The sequence below is a fragment of the Rhamphochromis longiceps genome, linkage group LG11, assembly GCF_057381845.1.
Source record: "Rhamphochromis longiceps isolate RC_006_pf linkage group LG11, R_longiceps_female_GT1.1, whole genome shotgun sequence".
In the NCBI taxonomy this organism is placed as follows: Eukaryota; Metazoa; Chordata; class Actinopteri; order Cichliformes; family Cichlidae; genus Rhamphochromis; species Rhamphochromis longiceps.
In genome coordinates this window covers 30,662,644-30,680,854 of record NC_140567.1, presented here as the reverse complement: position 1 = coordinate 30,680,854, position 18,211 = coordinate 30,662,644, and the positions used below count along the sequence as shown (strand labels likewise).

The 18,211-nt window shown below is 40.5% G+C and overlaps 1 protein-coding gene across 1 annotated transcript in view; it reads right to left on the bottom strand.

The window, feature by feature from the left end:
* The window catches only part of LOC146659523 (neural-cadherin), a 139,923-nt gene that overhangs the window by 20,549 nt on the left and 101,163 nt on the right, over positions 1-18,211 (bottom strand). Inside the window, exons 17-22 of the mRNA XM_085423617.1 lie at positions 13,521-13,804; positions 9,426-10,055; positions 8,337-9,333; positions 5,938-6,031; positions 2,243-2,427; positions 1,522-1,760 (exon numbers count right to left, since the gene is read on the bottom strand). Coding sequence (XP_085279743.1) covers positions 1,522-1,760; positions 2,243-2,427; positions 5,938-6,031; positions 8,337-9,333; positions 9,426-10,055; positions 13,521-13,804 — 2,429 coding nt within the window. The remainder of the gene's footprint in view (positions 1-1,521; positions 1,761-2,242; positions 2,428-5,937; positions 6,032-8,336; positions 9,334-9,425; positions 10,056-13,520; positions 13,805-18,211) is intronic.

The window sequence follows — 18,211 nt, the reverse complement described above, 5'->3', positions numbered from 1 at the left end:
ATAGCTTTCTGGTGTAATTTCCTGCACTGTTTCCTTCATGTGAGCATATGTACAGTAATATTGATTCACTTTATCCCCCAGCATATAGCTACCCCTTCTTGAGGCTGAACCAGATGTTTCTTCCTGCTAAAAGTTTTTTTTTCCCCTCCCCACTGTTACCAAATGCTTCTTTATACAGGTTCGTCTGAGTGTTGGGGTTTATCTATATTATTTTTGGGTCTTTACAATATAAAGTGCCTTGAGGCGACTGTGGTTGTGATTTGGCGATGTATAAATAAAAGTGAATCGAATTAAACAGAACCAGAATTAACTGAACTGAATCGAGCTGTGTGTATAAACTGATATCTGTACAGACATGTATTACGACAATACATTACACATTTCTGTAGCTATCTTTTGCTCCATTGTCAGTAATATTAGATGGTTTTGTTTTAGTAATATACTTTTCAGTTTTTGCTCATATTTTGGTTTTATTGGCCACTTGGAAGCAGAAGTAAAACTAAATACAAATTATGAACCCCATAGTGCATATAGTAACTGAAGATGTTAATGTGAACTGCAGTTATATTACAGTATGCTACAAATCTCTCTTTCTCCTAATAGATTTATTCACATTATTGCTTTGCCAGTGTCATAACTTTTATGCAGTCTTTTAAACAAGACGTCAGCTGAGCGACAGCTGACAGTTAGATATTTGATCTAGCTCGGCTGTCTATGTTTGCGCAAGTGTGTTTATTTAATATGCATATTTATATGATTCACCAACTGCCATCATCTGCCTGCCTGTCACAGAAATGAGATCAGAAGCAGCTCCCAATGCTTTAATGGTATATTTTCATATAAAAGTATACAAGTGTGTACATATGCACGCACATACTTGCGTGCATATGTGGGTGTATCACTGAAGAGAGACATGCTGAAGCAACATGTCCACATATTAATGTATGATCAATTTTTCACTTTTCCTGGCATGTGGGTGTGCATGAGTGTGAAATAGTTTACACTTTGTGTTAAATGTCTCTGCCTGTTGAACTGCACATATGAATATGTGAATGTAACATGTAATTGAGTGTAATTAATGCATCATTAATCCTATGGCTGAAGATGTAAACTGGATGGCTCATTTTTCCCGTCAGTTCACCACGTTTACGTTTTCACACTTCACCTTGCTTCACTTTATTTAGCTTTTGCACAATTATCTGTTTGCTTGTTGGATTGGGGCACTTCCTCTTTGATTTTCCCGACCGAAGAGAAAGTAAGTTCCTGAGATTTCCAGTAACAAAAATCACAAATTAGCCTTTGAAGGTTTTGGATTAAATAACTGGTTTTTAACTTACAAAGAAAAATGTAAATAATGGATTTTTATTAAACATCAAAAATGTGCTCAAGAAATGCCACCTTTCAACTGAAACACTAGAGAGAGTGGAAAAAATGCCAAAAAGTATAATAATTTAACATAATTTATATTCCTACATTTAAATAGTTTAAAGTGTATTTTCCAGACTCTAAGTCTTTCCTCACCTTGGCCTTGTTTGCTGCCACGTAGCCGTGCAGTTTCTCAGCCTTGTAGTAGGGAGAGCCGTGGGCAGCAAACCAAACATTAAGCGCCCTCCCACCATGTTTGCTGGCATCACCCACAGAGAAGATCTGGACGTTTTCCGGCAAAGTCTGCAGGAGTTCAGCCAACGTCAGACCCAGACGGGAAAAGCGACTCTTCTCACCTCCACCACTACTACTGAAAAACTCCTCCACTGTCAGGTCTGGAAGAAGAAGAAGGAGGGGAGGAGAACAGATTTGTTTACTAGCTTCAAAAATCACCATGGGAAATTAGAGGCAGCATAAAAAGCAGCGGACAGACAGAAATATCCTGATACTACAAGTTGAATGAAAAGGTGAATAAAACAGAAGGAAAAAAGGGAAGAGACAAGAAAGTCTGAAGAGATGGAGCTGAAAATAAACAGCAGGGAACACAAGAGATGATAGAAGAAGAGGAGCAGGGAGTTATTTCCAATATTGCGTCTGTGTGCCAATGCTGATGGAGCCTGATCGAGCTGACAGCCCTGAAACTGAGACCCTGAAGCACTGTGCCACATCGACAGTCACAGGAGGGTGTAAATGTGCGTCTTGTGTCAGTGCGCTGAGATGTTGTTAAGTCATTTCCATGACTAACAACTGTTTTGTTTGAGGTTAACAAGTGTATTTTCATATTTTAACAATCTGACATCTTCACTTTGGGACTCACTGCTCAGGCGGATGGAGGCAGCACGCTGCAAGGCAACGTGGTGCAGCTCTGTGACGTCTACTTGGGCGGTGGAGGTGACGTCTGGCCAGGTGCTGTCGGATACACGAACCTGCAGGTGGTATGAGCCGGGAGGAGTTCCCTCCCTAATACTGAGCTGACCTGAGCTCTGGTTCAGACTGAACAACCTGAGAGAGCGAAAGAAAGATTAGTTTGACTTATTTTCTGTTGCTGCTTAGAATTATATTTGATCTCCTCCATACCCGCTTCACACCCTGGAGGACGGGGCTGTGGCCCCCCCACACTCCCTAGCAGATCATTACATGGAGAAACCTTTGGAATGCAAGCATGCTGATCCACACAGGTATGCACACATGGGTATTCACAGACGCGGACTAAAGCTTTCTTGGCTGCTGCCTCAAAGCACACTGTGCGCTGTCTATCTTGCGTGCTGCACAATATCGTTTATTATTTAGTAAATATTGATATCTATGACTAGCTAGTTTATTGTGATGGTGCTTTGTTTTCTCTATTATTATGTTACTCTTTGTTGTTTGCTGTCTCCTCTGTTTGTTTTTTTTGTTTGTTTTTTTTTTTTTCTCCATACAGGTGACCCAGGAGTTCTTTTTTTTTTTTCTCTCTCTTCCCCCCCCTTCTCACCGTCTCTTCTCCCCTTTGGTTTTCTTTCTTTCTCTCCCCCTCTTTCTCTCATTCATTCCCCCTGTCCTATTTATTAAAAAGAAAAAAAAAAAAAAAAAAAATGACAAAGGATGAACTGAAGCTCTGCCATCACGTAATGTCGCATACTGCTGTTTCTGATGTCATTTAAAAAGAAAAAAAAAAAAAAAGAAAAAAAAAAAAGAATTATATTTGTTAAAATACATCATATCTGCTTCTTTCTTGCATAAGAAGCGGGTGCTATTTTCAGTCCCAGCAAAAAAAGTGTGTGTACCGTTTCGGATTTTTGATTTATGTATGTTACATAAATACTTATGTCTGGATTTCAAAAAAAAAGCAGTGCAGAAATACACTTTATTAACCTCTTCCACTCTGGAGGTCTGTTTGCAAGGAACCATTTATTATCTGTCTATTAAGGGTATGATGGATAGGTTGGATATTATAATTGTTGAGCAGAATTCCTGCTGCAGAAAATGCATTAGTTCAAGGACTTATTGTTATAAGGCAAATACAAATTCAGACATTTCAGCTGTTCCTCGTGCTTGGAAAACCAAACACATTCATAAAGTTCCCAGTGAAATCTTCAATCCGGATAAAATCTTTCTCAGATGGGATTTGTCAGATCAAACTCTGACCAGATGGAGGTCAGCTGTTGAACATGGATCCAGGCCGGTGGGGGGGACTCTTGATCTGGAAAACTCTGGCAATCTCTGCTCTGCTGCACTACAGAGTGGATCCCAAACCTTGTGGAGAACATGTGCCGCTGGCTCATGTTAATATTTAACCTCTTCACACTGAAGTGACCTTCAGAGCTCAGACTAGACCAATTAATTAAGCGTTACTGAACTGAGGCCAAAATGAGTCTGCGGACGGTGCTTGTGCTGCCGCTACAAAACAAGCTCTCATGTACCGTCTCCTGGAATACCGTCACGCTTGAGAGATTTCCAAACATGTCAAAGCACTTCACAGACAGGAAACAAATGAAAACATAGCATACCGATCAATTCCAAACAAATCGCTGTCTGCTGAGGCAGAATGCTGAGGTTTTCTGGTTATTTTGTGCGTTTTGTGATTTACTGAATGTCCCCAAATAGCACTTTTTTTTTTTTAGCTTTGACATGTTTTTAGCCCAGCACGGTGGCACGGTGGTTAGCACTGTTGCCGCACAGCAAGAAGAAATAGATGGATGTTTTTAGCCCCTCGGGCTCCTTCACCTTACCAGAACGCTTTTTCATATTTTCCCCTAGATTGTATCTTTTTATATGTAAATAACATTCAACCTAAAGCTGATCTATACTGTGAACAAACTGCTATCTGCTGTATGCTCTGATGAGGGGCATCTATGGTAATTCTCTCTCTCGTGGTTCCTTTGTTCTCGGCCATTTCTTGTCGTCTCTTGTCGTCCCTCTTTACAGGTATCTCATTAGAAGAAAAGGTGTCAGGGAGCGCAATCAGGCTCTCCTTTCAATGGGTCCGCGTGAAACCTTGCCTCATCAAACAAAATGAGTGCGCCCTCGCCGTGCTTCACTGGGAATTTTCAATACCGCTGGTTATGAAGTATTAATAGCACTGTTCCTGACAAGTCAGATCCCCTTTTCTATCTCTCTCCTTCCTGTCCTCTTCCCCTTCATTCTCTTTCACTCTTTCTTTGTTTCCCCCTTCAAACTCCCTGTTTCTCTGTCCCAATTTTCCTTTCTCCCCTTTGTCGCGTGGCACCTTTGTACTGTCTCTCCCTCTTTATTTTAAATCTGTCAGCTCCTGTGCAGCTCTTTTATTTTCTCTCTTTTTCTCTTGTGCATTTCTTGCTGCTGCGTGTCACATGAGAAGGGACACTTTAGCAGGGAATCTTTTCTGTATTAGTCCCAACACATCGTAAAACTACTTTACATCTGTCGTTCTCTGGATTCTTTCATCCAAAACTGGTCATAATATGCTCAACAGGAGTGTGTAGATTGGTCCAAATCACACTGTATATTGTGATATTGTGCATACATCTTTAATCCCAACAAAAAACATCGTCTTGTCATTCATGTTTTAATTGTTTCATTCCTTGTTCAGAGTTTCGTGAGCTGTATTCTACATTTACGTTGGTTTTCCAGTGGAAGGTGCAAACGGTACAATTTTACATTTTGGATATATTTTATAGTCTTATTGTGCAAATTAAAATCAAAAGGAACATCAGGTTTGCATTATTATTTAATTATGAATAGTACGTTAACTAGATGAATAAACAAACAGATTTGAAATGTCACTGCTTACTTAAGATATCGCACAACCACAATCCTAAGCTACAAAGGAATACATTGAAACTGCAGCCTGTCTGGAGTCATAAAAAATGCATTTGCCTGCCTAAAACAAAGCAGCATTTCCATTTGAGAACATTCAAAATGTTTAAAAGAACCAGCCTGTATCTGTTTCCATCTCTTCTCTTCATCATGAATCTCTTTCCTGTCCTCAAAGTGTTTACACGCATGATTCTCTGTGACTTAAGCTGAACTCCAGACAAGGTCCAGACGATCAGGTAAGGACATTATCTGAAGTTGCACTTCCTCACATTTAGAGCACTAAAGCAGATCATATCAGATGTGTTTGCACTGCTGGAAATTCTCATCTTGAGGACGATTACATGAAGATTTACTTTAAAGGGGTGAAGGGTCAAAAACTATTTAATGCTTGATCTAACTGCCATGAACGTTTGTGTTCTCACATATGCCTCAGCTGGGGAAGGACTAGAAAAGTTCAGGGCTGCAGTGCATGTGGGAAAATGGCCTTATTCAAATTTTTCTTCTACTTCTTTTCCTTCCTGTCTTTTCTTTGTTTTGTCTTTAATTGTGATTTAATTAAAAGAATCTTTCTCTATATTTTCAATATTATTGCCATACTTCTGACTTTATCTATATCTCCTTCTTTTTCTTTTTGCATTACTTAATTTATCCATCTGTGCTTTCACCTCCATCACTCTCTTTCTGCAAGTCACCTTTCAGGCATCTCAGAGTTTTCAGCTGATGAGATCAAAGTACCTGGTTGGTTTGCCTTCAAAACGGTACACTTTCTCACTCCAGTCATCAAGGTCGGGGGATTGAACTTGTCCGAGCACTGTCGTCTGGAGAATACCTGTCAGGAGGTGGGAAAAAAAAAGAAACAAAAAAGTCCAAAAATGTATAAGCTTTGAGAGGAATTAGTTTTGAGCACAAAGGGTCCCTCCGGTACAATCCAAATATTAAGAGTGAAGGAAAAAAAGTAGAGGCTTCTTTAAGGAGATAAGGTGACGGGCAATGCCTCATTGGCACACACGGTCATGGTTTGACGGCACAGCAGTAATATGTTCACGCATTAGTTTCCCCCTCTTCCAAAAAAAGCTGAACACAGCTCTGTAATCTCTTTAGCCGTGAAATCAGCTGCCTTTTAAAAAAGCCTCCTGTTTATGTGCTCATCAAACCCGGGACTTAAGCTGGTCTTAATTGTTTGCTTCATGGTATGTTGTTAAGGTACGTGATGGATTCATATTAGCAGGTTAATGCACTTTCATGTGGAAAGGCCCCCGAGAGGGAATCCACTAAAAATACATTACAGAATACCTTAGTTTTTCCAGCAAATTACAGAGGGCCGACAGATGGTATGAAACGCTAAATAAGTGATGTGGGCTGGAGCAGGAGGCTGTGAGCAGTCGACTGTGACAAGTACAGTTTTAACAACATGAGTGGAGAGCGCTCAGAAGGTGGTGGGAGGGCAACTCGTTCTCACTCCCAACACGTTACATACTGACGCTTGGTCAGGACCTGCAGGTGTCACATGTTAAAACATACTGGGTAACGCTTTAGTGTCATTTTTCAATATTGAAGGCAGTCTGGCGGACTTTAAAAAGTCCCTAAATGTCAGAAGGAGACAGCAAGAGACCATAATTAAATGTGCTCCGCTGTTGAAGGACGCATCAATATGGTGACCAAGAAAACTGAGGAGATGCTTGCTGCAAATGGGAGAAATTTGACTTGTAATGTGTGGTTAATGCTGTGAAAGAGCATAAAACACAATCTGTTCCTAAACCTAAATAGTGACAGAACAAAAAGGCAGGCATCTCAGATTTGTTGTAAATGATAAATGGTGATATATAGCGCCTTTCTACCTCAAGTCTCATTTACCCAATCACACACATTCATACAGAGCTTAATCTATACCTAGCTTCCTAACATTCGCACACATACTCGCCCTTCGATGAATGCATCTGGGGCAACTTGGGGTTTAGCAACTTGCCTGAGGATAATTCGGCATGAGGCTGGAGAAGTTGGGGATCGACCGAGCTACCCTCCTGGTTGTAGTTGTGTGATTATGCCTTCTACCAGCTCAACTGCATCCTTATTTTTTTCTTATGTGGAAAAATGAAAGTACGGGTGAAGACCCTAAACACTGCACTGAAAAATGGCACTAAAGGGCCACTCAGTGCATTAAACGCTTGATGTGAGGAGATTTTTATGTGATAGGGTGGGATAATAGAGACCTAAAGGTTTAAAAAGAAACCATGCTGAATCCCTCAGAGTGACCAGGGAACTTTTAACTGGGACAATATAATATAATACATTATGTTCTGGGGTAAAGGCGTGTTCAAGCAATAGTACACCCAAACTTTCTCCAGTGGAGTGTAAAATACTAGACTGAACGGTGAGACTCTCATGAAAGAAAAATCCAAAACCAAATGAATGTCTAAATTTTGTGGATACAAACAGCACACATTTATTTAAACATCGTGTTTTCATCAATTTCCAGTTTTCAATCAGTTTTCATCAGTGTGCAGCTAGTTTACATTTATTTTACACTGGTTCACTTTGATGCCTCACTAAATCAGAGAAAAGCCTGGGGCCAGTTTCACAGTTTTTGCAGCTACTGTTCACACCACAAATGTTAGCAGCATTATGTTTCACAAATTACAGATAAATTTACAGACCCTACAGGGCTCTTGCATGCTTACTGTTTTTACAAATGAAAAGCATCGCGATGAACAAAAACACTTTGTTTTCGCAAATCACATTGTGCATTCGGCACATTTAGTGAAACATGCCCACGTTTAATTTTCTCTGTTCGGGGACAACAATGAGATCACTGAATGAAAATGTCATAGATGCAACAGATGAATAGTGGTGAACAATGAAAAACTTGCTGTCACATCTAAAATCAACCCTTTTTTTTGACACAACACGCTTCATGTGATCTGTGTGTAGTTTTATTTGATCATGGCCATGAAAAAAAAAACTTTTTTTTCACAGACTAGGACTTCAGAACCTATTTTCATAAACCTCAGCAAACTCTGTAGCTTTGATCATGGACATTTGGAACCAAATTATGTAATAATATATAGGTTTCATGGAGCTAGTCTCAAAAATTAAGCATTGGAAACCTCATTGAATTAGATAAAAACAAAACATACCTTCATAACTGTAGACAATAAAGTTGGTGTGTCCAGGTGAGTGGGGATGATCATTCCTGTCGCCGATCACAACTGTCAACGTGCTAGTAGAGCTCATTGGAGGAGAGCCGCTGTCAATCATGAGAATTGGGAGGCGGTACTCCTTCTGCCGCTCACGATCAAAAGCGCGGAGCGCGGTGATGGCTGCGCTTCCGTTCCGAAAGTCCGTCAGGTTAAAGTTGGTGGCGTCTGAGGTGAGCATCAGAAGCCGTATGGAAAATGGCCCACTGTTGGTGGAGGTGTCGCGATCGGTGGCATGAAGGAGCAAGGAGGTTTCATTCATTTTCACTGGCTGAGGTGCAGCTGTGTTCTCCCAAACAACAGGCTTGTAGGGGACCTCAAACTCTGGCCCGTTGTCGTTAACATCAAGTACAGTCACCACAACAATGGCAGTGCCAGTCAGGAGGGGACTCCCTGCATCTGTAGCCAAGACCATGATCCTGTGCTGTGAAATTTTCTCCCTGTCCAAAGAATCAGCAACTACAACCCAACCAGACTGGTCCACCAGGAACTGATTGTAGGGATCTGACTCTTTGGATATACTATAAGAGAAACGCCCATTTTGGCCAGAATCTAGATCAGAAGCTGTAACTTGAGCAACAATTGTCCCCACTGGCACATCTTCAGACATAGCTGGTGACTCATAGAATTGTGGAAAGAAGACAGGAGGATGGTCATTGGAGTCTTCCACTTGAATGAGACAATAGGCGAGGCTGAAGAAATCGGCATCTTCGGCCTTCAGGGTCAGATTGAAAGTCCTTTCGTTAGGCTTCTCAAAGTCAACTTTCTTCTTAAGTTTTATTACGCCACGTCGATTCACTTTGTCTGTCTCCACAAAGAACTTTCTGTTTTCATCACCACCTACAATGCTGAAGGTTACCACAGCATTCTCGCCCTCATCTCCATCTGTGGCAGAAACTACAAGAACCTCGCTATTCACCTCAAGGTCCTCAGTCACCTGATCAACACATAGAAGTAAGTGATCTATTTACATGCATCACTGGTAAAATAAATGTAAATGTTTAAAGAAGGTTAGCGAGGTTGACTCACCTGAGTATTGTAGAGTCTCTGAGTGAAGATGGGTGGATGGTCATTGACATCTGAAACCATAATGGTGGCTGTCCCTGTCCCTGCCAAACTCCCTCCATCACGGGCCTCCACCACTACCAGATACCGGTCCTCCATCTCCCTGTCCAGAGAGCGTAGTACTGTGTAGATGGTGCCCGTAGTGGCATTGATAGAGAACAGGTTGAGGTTGATCTCGTTGCGAATGTTCTTGATGATGCTGTATGTGAGCAAGGCATTCCTGCCCTCATTGGGGTCATCCAGATCCATGGCACGCATTTCCATGACGGATGTGTCTGCAGGTGAATTTTCAGGCACTTGACCAACAAAACAACCATCTACTTCCAGTGCTGGGCAGGGGAAGAAGGGAGCATTGTCATTGATGTCTCTGACTTCTAAAAGTACATCAGCAAATCCTGTGAGACCTGCCCCTCCCTCATCTGTGGCGAGGACAAGGAATCTCCAGGCAGGGCGCTCCTCGCGGTCCAGTCGACGTTGAGCATAGATTCGTCCAGTGCGCTCATCAATGGTAAACTCACCACCAGCACCCTGGCCATGGAGGGAATAGCGAAGAGCACTCTGGTCAGCTTCCTGATCGGGATCTGTAGCTGATACCTACAAAAATTACACAGAAATATAACAGTAAAATAAAATCTAAAATTCTCAAAACACTGAGTTTGTAGTTCAAATTAAAAATTAAAGATCAAGCTTGCTGTTTTAGTCACAGTGTTACTAGAAATTTCCAGGTGATATAAAGCACTGTGTAAATGTTTCCCCTGATTTCTTTCAAGGAGCCAGGCTTTCTGGAAATATTTTAAAGTGGTCTTAAGCAATAGTTCTCCAGGCTTTCTGCACACTGGCTGCTTCTTCACTCATTTTCAATCCACTTCTTGTACCTGATCATTTTCAGATGATTGTTTTTTTTTTCCTAAGCCAATGAATATTAGAATAGAATAGAATTAGAATTCAACTTTATTGTCATTGCACATGTCACAGGTACAGGGCAACGAAATGCCCTGTACCTGTGACATTTAAGCATAACAAAGCCCATCTATAACTCCATGGATGAACCAGTGTTGCATACACACATAACGGATAGCTTAGCAAAGAACTATCTTTGGGCACATTTTTTAACTAGCAGTCTGCAAAAACTGCAGGTTCTGTGATGGTTTGGGTTTGCATTTCAGTTACTGTTGTTGGGGATTTTGTCAAAATTTGTCAGAATTTTGAACGCAGAAAAACACCATCAGATTTTCATTTACACATTGCCTTCTAGCCTGTCTGATTGGAAATAGTTTCATTTTTCAGCATGGCAATGGTCGCAAAGTCACTGCCAGTGCAATAAAATATACCTAGATGGAAAAACAAACAATGGAATTTCCCCAGAGTCTGGACCTCAACATTACTGAAGCAGAATAGAAGGCAGCCAACATCTAAAGAAGAGGTTTGAATGTCCTTGAAGAAGCCTGAAGACCACTTAAAGAAATGATGAGAAAGCTTGGCTAAGAGAGTTCAGGTTGTGTTGAAATATAAAGGTGGCCATACCACAATATCAATATTGTTAACATCACAGTATTACCAATACTAATGGTCCCTCACATTAATATCCTAAAGTATTATGTTGTTAAGCGTAAATAAACATATTCATTCCTAACTTTTTCATTTACCAGGAGCACATACTTTAACAGATACCATTATTGTTAACTGCTATGGTTTACCTTAAGGAACTGTTTTAAAATTTGATGTTTCACAGAGCCTTTGACAACCTGTTTCTGCACGAGATGACAAAATTTATGTCACCCAGATTCCTCTGGACACACAGATGCATGAACTGTATTCTGGGCTTTAAGCCAGATGCTGCATTTTATAACATCAGATCTTTATTCAAATTATTTGAAGTGCTTTTGTGTATGAAATGCTGACTAGTCCCCATTTTTAAATTGGAAAAGTGGAAAAAGGGCTGAAAATGTCTTCAGAATTAAAGCACGAAACTTATTGCAGACTTACTAATCAAGCTTTTGATGATGTTGAAAATAATTTTAAACTTAAAAAATTACAAATACATAAAAAATAATCATCAAAAAACACCAACTGAACATTTCCTTGTTAAAAAAGTGGCTTCATTATAGGACTGCAGCAAAAGTTAATCGCAAGCTGTCACATTTGTCGTCGCAAGTCCATTCAATAACATTTTTTTTCTTTAAAGAAACAGTTTTTTTTATTGTTCTTTTATACATCAGGCAGTTTCTTATTAAAAAAGCTGAACTGCTTGTTCATTATGTACAAATGTCAAGCCCAACAAATAGGACACGAGGCAGGGAGCTGATTGCAGCAGCTGCCCCTACACAAGGGGACTTGCCAACACAGGAATAAACATTTCTCAGTTGCTTTGTCCTGTTTGCTTAATTAACCAGCCTTCCTGCTATCTCTCTGAACAAGGGGACAAGAGCAGCAGAAACGAGACGAGCTCTCACATCTGTCAAGGAGACACACAATGCAATTAAAAGTTAATAGACACAGACAAAAGCAAGAAAAAGTACACTTTTACCCTTTCTCTTCCTCTTTTCTCACCAGAGGGTTTGTTTACAGAAGGCTTTGAAGTCATCCCCCCTTCCTCCCTTCCCCAGCCACCTCCCCCATGTGGGTTCTTTGCATTTCTTGACAACGTGATGCAGGTACACAATATTGAAGATGAGCAGCCGCGGCACCGCAGAGCAGGCTGCTGCGCAGGTGAAGTCAAAAAATATTCATTTCAAATTGGATTTTCCCCTCTGTTCGCTATCTGCTGAATTATATTTGAGGGCAAGGGCTGAAAGTGGCAGGCGTTGAGGGAGGCCCTGGTCGCCGCGTAGCAGAAAAAACTATCGAGAGCGTTAGAGAGGAACCAAACGCACATCAAATCAATTCCAGCAGGCGAGGGGAAGTAGGCCCAGGTTGAGGGCTTGGTGACACATGCCTCTCTGACAGAGATTACTTCCCTGGCCTCCCAGACGCGCTTCCACCTTTTTAATCTGATTTAGCTTGGCGGCACATGCATATTACTGTGAATTACCGGTGATAGGTGTGACGAAATGAAAGCCACAGGAGGAGGAGGCTGACTCTGACTTTTCTGAAGCAACTTTTCAAATGGCAGGCAGTTCCTGTCAGGAGGTTTTGGTTGGTTAAACACTGGCGCCTCTGTCAGCTAATATTGTGCTAACCAATTTCATACATGTGCGATGTGTTAGTATGTGGTCACTTGATCTCAGGTAGGTTTTTGCTCCAGGCTAATACAGCTCGATGTTCCTAATGTAACAAACACAATTAGGTTTGTTTCCAGTACATCTGATACATTTTCACATATTGTTCATATAAACACTAACATTTTCACAATAAACTCCTTTATCTTAAAGGTATGTTTGGGAGGTGCTACTTTCTCAAGTTTATATGTTAAACAGTTTCATCTGGACTGAGTGGACATGTGATCAGTGCTTAAGGCTAGAGGCTAAAGCTAATGGCTAACAGTTACAAAAAAAATGAAAACATGCCATCAATCCATCCATTCATGTGTTTTGTAGTTACGCTGTATATGGTCATAAATTGACTAATCCATTATTTTGTTGTGTGAAAAGAGTAAAAACTTGGCACTTATTAGTAGTGGAAAACAAAGAGAACTTAGCTTAGTCTGGCTCTATTTGGGGTTCTTGGCTGAGCTCAGCTCTGTTTATGGGAGTTTCCTAAGAGCAGCCAATCAAATTCAGCTTAAACCGTTTGTAAGAATTTGAAAAAGACAATGCTGTGAGTGTGACTCCTTTTAGCAGTTGCTCTGTCTGTTGCATTGCAAAAGTCATAAAAATTCCCGCTAAGCATCACCAGAAAAGGAAATGTCAAATTCTTAAGAACATAAATTGCTGTTTAATTATATATGATTTTGTATAATTTTTTACGACGCGACTAAAACTTGAAAAACCGCATTGTCTATTCTAATGTCAGTGTTTTAAAATCACAACTGAGTTGATTATAGTGAACATAATCCGATCTAAAATGACTAATAAGAGTCCTTTAAGTAACTTTTAATACGACACAAACAGATTCGCTAACCTCTAGGATGAAAACAGGAAGCTGGGTGAGTTCTTCCATCACAGCAGCGTGATACTCGGTCTGGCTAAAAACTGGTGCCTCATCGTTGCGATTTACCACCTGAACGACCACCAGTGTCTCGTTCTCCCACTTCCCGTCTGAGGCCACCAGCCGGAGCTCGTAGCGCTGCTCCATCTCATAGTCAAGAGGTTGAGCCACAAAGATGGTGCCCACTTCAGGTTCCACGTCGAAGGTGCCCATGGTGTTTCCTGATGTGATCTGGTAGCGCAGCTTGGCATTAGCACCTGGATGGAAGACATTAAGCACTTGTCAGTTTTTTAAAATCTTTTCTACGAAACTGATTTATCCGATCATACTGCTTAGCTCTGGAGACAAAGGTAGGAGGAGGATGATGTTCCTGTTGCTTCCAAAAAGGACTGTTTAATTTTATTGAAATAAGAAGGCTGCAAAATCCAGCACATCTGGTGAAGAGTTGTATATGCTACTATCACTCATATCAGTTGAATGCATCATTGTTGTGTTGCATTTTTGCTTTGGTAGAGTACGAGTTGGGCTTTCTAAAACTAAAATTTCGCCTGGTAACGGGGGCATAAATAAAGAATCTTTTGACATTTTATAAAATATTAAGTTATCATAATTACATATAAGTGTATAGATGTGATACTAAAATTGCAACACTAATGACCAGCGTCTCATGTTATGCAAATGCTCTTCCTGTGGTGCTAGTCTGATGAAAGCTCTAATTTTTAAAGATCAGTCACAGTCAAGTGATTATCACTGTGGTAAAAATGTCTCCCATTTTTTTCTTATCTATGCCCCATTAAAAAATAAAAAAAGTTAACCAAAAATGTGAACCAAAAATTGAGGTAAGACTCAAACTGTGGATTGAGAAAACCCTTAATCCTCTGCACACAGAATTATAATAAAATGAGGTTTTGTAAGAAGCCATAATATAAGCTTTCTGGTCAAATTCTTCAGTAGAATCAGGTATTTCTCTTACAGTTGGGGTTATTAATACCTTGGCCTCCTCAAAATCTCCTCACACAAACAGTCGTTTCCCCATCACGCAATTAATTTTCTAGAGACCTACAGAAAGGCTCAGAATTAAAGTAAGATGTGCTTTTTGTTACAGCAGAAACTTGGGTTATTCTGTTGTGACTATTTAAGATTTAGGTCCATTTAAATTGGATAGTATGAATAGACACACTTCTTGTATACTGAAACTCTCACACATTTTCCATTGTGTTTCCAGAACAGATGAGTCGGACACGAGTCGGCCTTTAGTCGGCCCGAGGGTCCAGTGAAAGGTACTGAAAATGCATCCTGATCAGATGCCACTCTCTCACCTCTGCTGTCAAAAATGTAGCTGTTGCTCTACTCAGAGAAAGAGTAAAGACTTCAGATATGTGGTGGGAACCCACATAAGGAAACTAATTTCATATATTATTTGCAACCACATATTTTCAGTCATGACCACAGGTGATGGCCTGAATGTACACTGACTGTTCAGTCTGCAGCTTTTTCCGCTCACCACAGCAGCCAGTTATGATGTCTGCAGTACCGCTCACTCTCACTTCAGTTACCCTCACTACTAAACAACGCCTCAAGAACAGCAGCTCACTTGGGACATCGACTCACTTTCAACTCTGACACGGTTACAAACTGTCATTTCTTCATTTCTCTATTGTCTGCCATTTGATCCCATCTCTTCCTGCAATCTTTGGTCTCCTTCCTGCTTTTTTTTCTGCTCCTGAAGGACTGGTCGCAACAGAAAGTGGCAAACTTCTGAGAGCACTGTTCTTTAACGGCATCATGCGTTGTTCTTGGTGGATTTACCCGACAAATGTCACAGGGACAAAAGGATTTTCCAGAAGGAGAATAACAAAAGCAAAGTCCTCTTTCAGTTGCTCCCTTTAAGGGTCGCCACAGCAAATCAACTGCCTCTCACCTTGTCCCCAGCTGACTCCTTCATCCCACCAACCCCATGTTTGTCCTAAAATAATGAAAGCAAAGCGAAACACCCTTTTGTAGTTTTTACCTTTACTATTTCTACTAATATTTTCAATCACATGTTCAGTGATTTTGCAGACTAAAACTATGGTTGGCTTTTATTTCAATGTGTGTTGTAAATACACAGTTTTTTCCATAAGTTCTCTAAGTATTAAAAATGATTCTTTGAACTGATGCCACAATATTTTTCTATGTCTTGCTAACTGCTTTGATGTCTAACCCCAATCAAAAAGCTTGTAAAAATGAAAATGATGTCATGTAATGCAAGTAAAGTCCAAAACAGAAACTTTATATTGGCTAGTTTTAATTAAGGAAGTATAGCAGATTATCTGCTAATTGGAAGGTTGGTAGTTCGATCCCTGGCTGCTCCAGTCTCCCTGAAACAGACTGAACCCAGATCTGCTTGTGATTCATTCATTGGAGAGTTAAAGTTAGAAAGAAAGCACTTAGATAAAAACATTGGGTGAATGAGACCTGTTGTGTTGAGTTCTACATTAAAAAAAGAAAATTATATTTAATATCTAGGGTCAAGTGGATTAATCCATGTTACTACTCCGGCTCCCAAATGCCGAATCTTGATGTTATTCTAAGCTGAAAACATATTAATGATTCTGCTCAGCAGAGTAAAATAACCTTCAGTCAATGAGGCGATACTGACTTCCCAGTAAATGGAGGAGACCCACTCTTGGTGACATTCGTAGGACTCATGACAGCTTATCAACCGTTTAATCAAACATAAAATAACTGAAACAGCAGTTTTTAAATTATGGAAAAAAATGTAGATTTCCATTTTCTTATAATGTGAATACACTTTTTTCGGTGACTTGCATCTTTGCCTTAAATGCTTTGGTGACCAGTTTTTGAAGATGAGTTTACACGAACCACAGTGTATACATCCAACTTGACTAATTTCCCCCTCTCCTTCTTCTCTTCTCACATTGACGGCTCTTTAGTTTTCTTTCTTTCCTGCTTTCTCCATGTGCCTCCATCCCTCTAGCCTACCATTTCTTTCAGCTTTGCTATGCAGTCCTGTTTTCTTCCTTTGATTATTTTTTCTTGCCACAGTCTTTTCTTCCTTCCTTAACTCTCCTTCATGTATCTTCCTCCCAAATCTTTTATTCTCCTCCTACTTCCGTCTGTTCTTTAGGCTTTTTGTCCACTTGTTTTGATAATCTACTTTCATCCCTCTTTCCCTTCACTTCTTTCATCTTTCTGTTGCTTTTCCATCTCATTCTCTAGTCTCTTTCCTTTCCTTGTCTTTCCTCTGTTGGCTTTCCCTCTACTTTCCTGATGAACTGAAGAAATGCCAGCACACACACACATAGGGACATGGTAAACATGGCAAACACATACACACACAGATGTATGTTCAGGGCCCAGAGGCAGGTCTGTCTTGGTCCGGCTAGCTCTCTGTTTACCGGCACCAATGAGACTTTAGGAGACAAACACCATCTGTGGAGACATGGAGGACCTTCATTACGACACTGGAGAGTGTGTGTGCTCGTTTGTGTGCGAGGAAAAAGCTTAAGTGCACTGGTCCGTCACAGCCTCCAAGCACGATGTGTTGTGACACTCAGCGAGCGAGTTAGTGTGTGTGTGTAAATGTGAGTGTGTGTAAATGTGTGTAAGGAGAGTAGCTCCAGCGGTTTTTGCCTCCGGCAGCCTCCCTAATGATCAGTCTGGCCATATGGTGTTGCCCTCTTAACACATACACACACATATGAACACACACACACGCACATGCTAGGGGATAGAGCTGATTTAATTCGCAGCCTAGCAGGAGGCCCAAATTGAGATTAAGGTCAGATCTCTGCTCCTTGTGAGGTGGACCGGAGGGGAAAGTCGTCCCTGAGCAGTGACTGCAGGTTGACACTCTGAAGGACTAAACTCATATTTGGAGGAAGTTTCATTTCGTTTTACAACCACATTAGAAAATATCACATGTTGTGGCCTCAGATGCCTGCAAGAGATACTGTGGATATTTGAAATTCAGCTGGCTGCAGTACCCAGAAATCTTGAGTAGAGCCATGTATTTATTCCAACATGACAGAAAACATTAAGCCTGATATGTGATGGTAGATTTTGGAGTAAGGTTTCCCCAGTAATCGGTAAAACGCATCCTAAAATGACAAATTCGAATACAAATAACCGAAAGCTAAATTTACAGTGTAAAAATTAAATATTAGTCTGCTGCATGACTGAGCAATTGGAGGGTCCAAAGACATTAGACCCTCCAGACATATGCATCTTCCAGGTTGTGACAGATGGTGACAGCTGTGGTTCCAAAGAGACTTTCGATGCAATGGAAATCGATGTGAATCTTAATCACTGTAAACACTGATGTTATGGGCTCAGTCACTCATTTTGGGTCATAGTGAAGAAGAATTAAGTCTATTTTCCAAATCTTGGTCATACCATGTTTAAAAATCAAAGGTTATCTGTGGTATGAAACCACAAACTCATTCAATAACGGGCTGTCACTTACAACTAATTAGTTAATGGGCAAAGTCAGGCTGTCCCTTCTCATCACATATGTTTTTTTGGGTTCTTTTTTTTAGCAAAAGCAAATATGCTCATCTTGAGGCTTCAAAAGAGGACTTAATGAATAGATACATCCATCTTCTCCTGTTATTGTGTGCTATAACTGTTATTCATGTAATAATAAGTTCTGTAAATATTAA